The sequence below is a fragment of the Aethalodelphis obliquidens genome, unplaced genomic scaffold, assembly GCF_003676395.1.
Source record: "Aethalodelphis obliquidens isolate GAN/ISIS:26980383/991018 unplaced genomic scaffold, ASM367639v1 scaffold8, whole genome shotgun sequence".
NCBI classification, from domain to species: Eukaryota; Metazoa; Chordata; class Mammalia; order Artiodactyla; family Delphinidae; genus Aethalodelphis; species Aethalodelphis obliquidens.
Window position 1 is genome coordinate 39,917,818 of NW_020837952.1, and position 8,104 is coordinate 39,925,921.

Sequence of the window (8,104 nt, forward strand, 5' to 3'; positions counted from 1 at the left end):
GTGTTAGTTTCTGCTTTATAACAATGAATCAGTTATACATATACATATGTTCCCATATCTCTTCCCTCTTGCGTCTCCCTCCCTCCCACCCTCCCTATCCCACCCCTCTAGGTGACCACAAAGCACCAAGCTGATCTCCCTGTGCTATGCAGCTGCTTCCCACTAGCTATCTATTTCACATTTGGTAGTGTATAGATGTCCATGCCACTCTCTCACTTTGTCACAGCTTACCCTTCCCCCTCCCCATATCCTCAACTCCATTCTCTAGTAGGTCTGTGTCTTTATTCCTGTCTTACCCCTAGGTTCTTCATGACATTTTTTTTTCTTAAATTCCATATATATGTGTTAGCATACGGTATTTGTCTTTCTCTTTCTGACTTACTTCACTCTGTATGACAGACTCTAGGTCCATCCACCTCATTACAAATAGCGCAATTTCGTTTCTTTTTATGGCTGAGTAATATTCCATTGTATATATGTGCCACACATCTTCTTTATCCATTCATCCAATGATGGACACTTAGGTTGTTTCCATCTCCAGGCTATTGTAAATAGAGCTGCAATGAACATTTTGGTACATGATTCTTTTTGAATTATGGTTTTCTCAGGGTATATGCCCAGTAGTGGGTTGTTTGTGTTTTGAGAACAGTGAAGTCCCCTTTTGAACAGATTAACTTCCAAGTGCCTGTATGATTAGAAATTTTACTCAAAACTCACCACTGCCACCTTGTGGAAGTACGGCAAAGAACCGAACTGTGTTTAAAGTCAGTATTTAGCACTGGTCAGCTAGCTGAGGGGTTCCCAGATTTTTACCCGCAAAGGGTTTTATTATCTACCCTCCCCCCAAACTGAATCTATGATTTATGAAGCTAAAAAACATCATTTATTGACAATTTTCTTTCCCATTTTTATAAATCAGATACATCTATAAATGTCAATCAGAGCTTCTGATCCATGATTATCAACTAGTATTTGTATTTTGAGTTGATTTCATTCTAATCAAAAGCAGAGAAGCATCAGGTTTTCATCATTCTTATACAGTCCCTGTTAAATAAATGTACGATTTGTTAGTTGTTTTGTTTATTTTTTAATAATACAAATAGTTTGCAAAGCCTCAATACTACCTGCAAAGTGATCCAAGTCTGTGGCCTGTGTTTACAAATCATGGATCTAATCCAGTGGTTTTCAACAGGGGACGACTGTGCCCTCCAGAAGACACTGGGCAATGTCTGGAGATATTTTGGTTGTCACAACTTGGAGGGAGGGCGTTGCAACTGGCATCTACTTGGTAGAGGCTGGGGATACTGCTACAATACATCCATTCTACAATACAAAGGGCAGTCCCCACAACAAGAATTGTCTGGCCCCAAATGTCACTAGTATTGAGGTTGAAAACCCCGATCGAGTCCAATCCCTTCATTGTTATCAGCGAAGAAACTGAGACCCAGAATGGTCACATGACTTTTCAAATTAGGCAATACATTCAAGGGTTCCAGAAATAGAACATATAAAAAGGCATACAGGACTTGGACAGACATTTCTCCAAAGATATGCAAGTGGCCAATAAGCACATGAAAAGTTGCTCCACATCATTAGTCATTAGGGAAATACAAATCAAACCCACAATGAGACGGCTTATTATTATTAGGATTACTAGGACGACTATGATAATATTTTTTAATGGTAAATAAGTGTTGGTGAGAATGTGGGGAAATTAGAAATCTCATACATTGCTAGTGGGAATGTAAAATGGTGCAGGCATTGTGGAAAGTAGTTTGGTAGCTCCTCAAAAAGTCAAGTACAGAATTACTGTATGACCCAACAATTCCACTCTTATATTGGAAGGATCAATCCGTGATAGCGTAAACATCCTCCACCTTCTGCTATAAGTGCAGTATAAAGACTGTAGCGGGCCTCTGCTCACAACGCAAAAGAAACAGATGGAGCGGGAGCCCACCACACCATGTTCTAGACTCCATGTAACCTCATCTGAAATATATTCTGTACTTGACTTACTTCGGTGCGTTTCACGTCCCTTAGCCTATCTAGTCTTGCTTCTCCCACTTCCCCTGAAGTGGGTTGACATGAGCATTGAGCATTACAGAACAGAGAGAAGGGGACCGTGTCAGAGGAGACCTCCCAGCACAGATTCTGTGGGAAAGTGAGGAGGAAACCCGAGAGCCCCAAATTCGTTCTCCCAGGTGTACGAGGACAAAGGAAGCCCCCACTAGCCAAGTTGGCAAGACATCACGTCCACTCTACAGGGTACACAGTGCACCCTCGAGGTAGGTGAGCAAACGAGAAACCAGAGCCGCCTCACGGCATTTGCAGCCTCGCAGGTATTCTCCCGTTGGCTTGGAGCAGCCGGTTTCCCAGAGGCCCGCGCACTGCCATGGAGGCGCGCACCCACTCGGCGCAGCTGGTTGCCAGGAGACATGCCCAGCCACCTCCTCCAATCAGCACGCACCTCTTTGCGTCCAATCACAGAAGCCAGAAGAGAGGTAGTCGGAGGTGAAAGGTCACGCTGCTATTTGGCGGCCATTTCTCTGGAAGCTACGCGGCTGGGGACCCTGCTGTGGCTACTCCAGTCACGAGGGTCGGACGACAGCTGGGTCGGCGGCGAGTAGTCTGCAGCATTTGCCCACTACTGCAGCAGTAGTCGCGATGGTAAGGAGAAAGAGAGCGGCCAGCGTCCCGTGAGAGAGAGAGGGCGGGTGACCAGCCTTGCCGGGCCTGGTGGTTGGTTCGCGCGTTTCCCATTCATCCGCGTGAGGCGCGGCGCGCCGGGTGGCCAGCCCCTTTCTCCCTGCTCTGGGTGTCTGAGGCGCGCCCTTCTTCCGAAGCGCTCCCCTCCCCAGGAGTGCCCCTGCCCCCTTCCCCGTCTTCGTTTTGTATCCGAGCCTGAGGTGTCCTTGCTGCCTGGGGCCACAGGGCTGGGGTAAAAATGCAGCGGTTTTTCACGTCCCACTTATCACACTCCACAATCCGCTTTCGTCCCGTGAGGTTGGGGGGCCCTGCAGCCCTTTGGAATACAGAGCCCAGGCTTTGAGCATTCTCCTGTTCGTTTAGCAAAGCTTTACTGAGCGCCTGCCGCCTGCCAGGGCCAGGTAACGTTCTAGGTGCTAGGAATATAGGATAAAAAGTACTGATGCGGACCCTGCTCTAGGTTAACTCAGACATTAATCAAACAACGATAAATACATAATTTCGAATAACGTTAACTGCTAAGAAGGGAGCAAACGGTGCTGTGAGGGGGCGCCGAGGTACGTTAGAAGAGTGGTTACAGGTGGCATCCCTTGGAGGAGGGATTGAACCTGAAATCTAAGAGATGTGGAATGCAGCCCCGTGAAGAGCAGGAGGAAGCGTGTGTACCTCAAGCTCAGGGAACAGGAGCACAGGCTGTGAGGCCGGAAGGAACACCTGACTAGCTGGAGGAATTGAGAAAGCCACAGCCGCCTGCAGGGATAGTGGTCATGAGATGGGGTCGGGCAAGACCTCTTAGGCCGTTTTAGGAGGTCTGGGTTCCACTCCAAGTGCAGTTGGAAGCCATCGAAGCATTTTAAGCAGAGACATGGTATGATAAAAATAATACTTGCCATGTGGCTAATAAGTTGGAGAAAGATGAGTGAAAACTGGAGACCCATTTGAGATCACTGTGAATGTGCTTATTCTAGAGGGTTTAGTAGCCAAGGTTATTGGTTTTCTTTCTTTGGCCGATGAGTGAGCAGATGAGGAAAGGAAGAAAAGTCTGAATTCACTGGGGGTACTACCGGTTAGCTGAATAAACAAACATTAAGTGATTGCCCATATGTAGGAGGCACTGCAAAGTCAAAGAAGACCCAGTCCTAGCTCCTGGAATTCAGTTGAAGATCGTGGAGCATGATCTGTCCCTGCCTCCTCCTGTAGCCTCATACAAAACTAATTTGTGTGTCCCTGAGATCCCTTGTTCATTCACTCTTCCCTCCTTTTACATAGGTACCCCCACCCCCACCCCACCAGATCAGCCCTTTTCCCTCTGGAAATACCTCTCATCCTTTAAAACAGAGGCATTACTTATTTCAGGCAACTCTTCCTTTTCTTTTAACCTGGATTGTTTGATTGTTTGGTACCCTTGTACATAGCATATCTCCTCTTACTACATTGCAAAATAATTGTCTATTTGCATGTGTTTTGGCCCTCCCCCCTCCCACTGTGGGCCTGAGGACAGGGACTGTTATCTGCTTTTTTTTTTTCTTTTTTCTGCCTTTACCTTTGTTTCTTTATGGCCTTGGAACAGTGAGTGATGCATATTAGGTGTTCAGTGTTTCTTAAGTGAACAATGAATACTTCTACAAGTCTTGATGGATTGAAGGTGAAATTGGCTAACTGGGTATTTAAGTTTCTCTGATGCTCTTCAACAAAAGTGAAAATTATGTAATAATGTGAGAGGGAAATGAGTTTTGCTTTATTTGGGTACTATAAAATATTGGTGATTTGATAGAGAAGAGAGTAGGTAATGGAAGCCAAACTAAGGAAAAATAATCAATTGGGTTCTTTTTTTGTTCTTTGTGCAGAGTTTGCCCCTCAATCCCAAACCTTTCCTCAATGGATTAACAGGAAAGCCAGTAATGGTGAAGCTTAAGTGGGGAATGGAGTACAAAGGCTACCTGGTGTCTGTAGATGGCTATATGAACATGCAGGTAAGCTGAAGAGTTACAAAGATCATTAAATTGTATTTATTTTTCTTCACCTGACTCCTCAAAGGTTTAGTGTGACTTACAAAGTTGTAATTAGTTTAATTGACAAACACAGAGCAAAATTCAGGAATAAAGTCAAGGCCAAGGAGGGTGTTGTAACTGTGATAACTATGTATGAGACATATTAAAGCAAAATTCAAGCACGGATTTGACTCCTAGCGGTTAAAAGTAAGAAGAGCTCAGACATTTGATTCACAATGCCATAAGACAAATACACTAGAGTTCGCAGAAAAAGCAAAACTTTTCCCAGCACTTAGCTCTGAGAGAAACTTTTCCAGTGAAATTCTTAAGTCTTTTGATGAATGCTAAATGTACAACATCAAAGTAATTTGATAAAAGCAATTTTTTTTTTTTTTTTTTTGTGCGCGGGCCGCTCACTGCTTTGGCCGCTCCCGTTGCGGAGCACAGGCTCCAGACGCGCAGGCTCAGCGGCCATGGCTCACGGGCCCAGCCGCTCCGCGGCATGTGGGATCTTCCCAGACCGGGGCACGAACCCGTGTCCCCTGCATCGGCAGGCGGACTCTCAACCACTGCGCCACCAGGGAAGCCCAATAAAAGCAATTCTTGAGGGAGAAGACAGACTGACCAAAAGAATTGATGAACTGGCTACTTGTCTATTAAACTAGCTTCTGTAAATGTTTCAGCCACGTTTTGTTTTTTGTTTTTAATTGAGGTAAAATATATACAGCACAAAATTTACCACTTTAACCATTTTCAAGTGTGCAACTCAGTGGCATTAACCGCATTCACATGGTTGTGCATCCATCACCATTATCCATTTAAAGAACTTTTTCATCATCCCGAAGGGAAACTCTGTACCCATTAAACAATAACTCCCCATTCCCTTTGCCTCCTGGTAAACACTGTTCTTTTTGTCTTTATTCTAGGAACCTCATATAAGTGGAATCCTACAATATTTGTCCTTGTGTGTCTGGCTTATTTCATTCAGCATGGTGTTTTCAGGGTTCATCCATGTTGTAGCATGTATCAGAATTTCATTCCTTTTTATGGTAAATATTCCATTGTGTGTAGCGGTCCCTCAGTATCCTTGGGGGATTGGTTCCAGGACCTGCCTGGTATACTGAAATTCACAGATGCTTGAGTCCATACTTGGCCTTCCGTATCCGTGGTTCTGCATCAGCTTGTTCATGCGATCTCAAACCTGTGTTGTTCAAGGGTCAACTCTACCTCATTTTAATCGTTCTTCTGTTGGTGAATATTTGAATTGTTTCCACCTTTTGACTGTTGTGAATAGTTCAGTGAACATAGGTGTACAAATATCAGAGTCTCTACTTTCAGTTCTTTTGAGTCTATATTCAGAAGTGGAATTGCTGTATCATACAGTAATTCTTTAATTTTTTGAGGAAGTGCCAGACTGTTTTCCACAGCAGCTGCATCATTTTACATTCCACCAACAATGTACAAGGGATCCAGTTTCTTAACATCCTCACCAACACTTGTTATTTTCTGTTGTTTTTTTTAATAGTCATCCTAATGAGTGTGAAGTGGTATCTCATTGTTTCGATTTGCATTTACTTAATGATTAGTGATGTTAAGATCTTTTTATGTGCTTATTGGTCATTTACATATCTTTGGAGAAATGCCTGTTCGTGTCCTTTGTTCATTTTTAAATTGGGGTGTTTGGTTTTTTTGTTGTTTAATTCAATAGTTTTCAGCCAGGTTTTTGAAGAAAGAGTTTGAGGTTATATTTTCCTGAAGCGCAGGTATTTATGTGACTGATTAATGGCTGATGAGTGAACTTTAAAGGGTACCTAGATAGGTGGTCAAACCAATCATGACTCCCAAGTATTCCAAACTGATAGTGCAGTAGGCAAAGTACTAATAGGAGCACTTGTACGCCCAAAACTGACATTTTCCTTAATTTAAGAGTTTACCACCTGAACAGACAATGCTCAGGTCCCCAAAGTTCTTATAGAGCATGGTTTTGGCCTGGAAAATTCCCTAAGCAGGAATCATTTACCAAGGCCATAGAGAAATTTGAAGACTATATCCATTGTGCTGAAAATGTTCCAGACTTAGATAGTGGTGATAATTACATAACTTTATGAATATACTAAAAACCACTGACTTGTATACTTTAAAAGAGAATTTTATAAAGAACTATATCTCATTAAAAGAAAGGGATAAAGAATACCCACCAAATACTTGGTTTTAGAAGTAATATGGCTTCCTAGTGAACCTGCCAGAGTTATGAAATGTATCTCTGAGTAACTAACTGCATTGGTGATGCTTTTGAGTTTGTTCACTCAGTGAATATTTACTGAGAGCCCCTATGTGCCTGGCACTGTGAATACACCAGTGAACAAAAACAAAAGTCCCTATCCTCAAGAAGTTTGTGTTTTAGTGATGGGAGATGGTAATATAATGTGATATGGTATCAGGTAATGATAGATGCTATGGAGAAAAAGCAGAAATGGAAGAGGGTGACAAGAGTGTACAGTATTAGATAGGATAGCCAGGGAAAGCCTCTCTGAGGAAGTAAATTTAAACAGAGACCAGAATTGAGTGAGCAACTAAAGAGAGTGTTTGGGGAAGGAGCATCCCAATCTGAGGGAACAGCAAGTTGCAAAGGCTTTGCGGCAGAAACATGCTTTTTCTTTTCAAGGCACAACAAGAAGGTGAGGGCAGAGTGAGTTACAGGAAGTATGATAGAAAGATTGGAATGGTAGTCATGGAAGACCTTTTAAGGGATTGTAAGAATTTTGGATTTTATTTAAAATGTGATAATATACAAACAGCTCATACAACTCAATATCAAAAAAACAAAACAAAACCAAACAACCCAATCAAAAAATGGGCAGAAGACCTAAATAGACATTTCTCCAAAGAAGACATACAGATGGCCAAAAGTCACATGAAAAGATGCTCAACATCACTAATTATTAGAAAAATACAAATCAAAACTACAATGAGGTATCACCTCACACTGGTCAGAATGGCCATCATCAAAAAGTCTATAAATAATAAATGCTGGAGAGGGTGTGGAGAAAAGGGAACCCTCCTACACTGTTGGTGGGAATGTAAATTGGTGGAGCCACTATGGAGAACAGTATGGGGGGAGTTCCTTAAAAAACTAAAAAATAGGGCTTCCCTGGTGGCGCAGTGGTTGACAGTCCGCCTGCTGATGCAGGGGACACGGGTTCGTGCCCCGGTCTGGGAAGATCCCACATGCCGCGGAGCGGCTGGGCCCGTGAGCCATGGCCGCTGAGCCTGCGCGTCCGGAGCCACGGCCGCTGAGCCTGCGCGTCCGGAGCCACGGCCGCTGGGCCTGCGCGTCCAGAGCTTGTGCTCCGCAACGCAAGAGGCCACAACAGTGAGAGGCCCGCGTACCGAGAAAAAAAAAAAAA

General features: G+C 43.6%; 1 protein-coding gene across 1 annotated transcript in view; it reads left to right on the top strand.

Moving 5' to 3' along the window:
• Window positions 1–1,225: 1,225 nt before the first annotated feature.
• Window positions 1,226–8,104, top strand: part of SNRPF (small nuclear ribonucleoprotein polypeptide F) — a 9,530-nt gene continuing 2,651 nt past the window's right edge. The window contains exons 1-3 of the mRNA XM_027108220.1: window positions 1,226–1,288; window positions 2,506–2,667; window positions 4,554–4,679. Coding sequence (XP_026964021.1) covers window positions 1,226–1,288; window positions 2,506–2,667; window positions 4,554–4,679 — 351 coding nt within the window. The remainder of the gene's footprint in view (window positions 1,289–2,505; window positions 2,668–4,553; window positions 4,680–8,104) is intronic.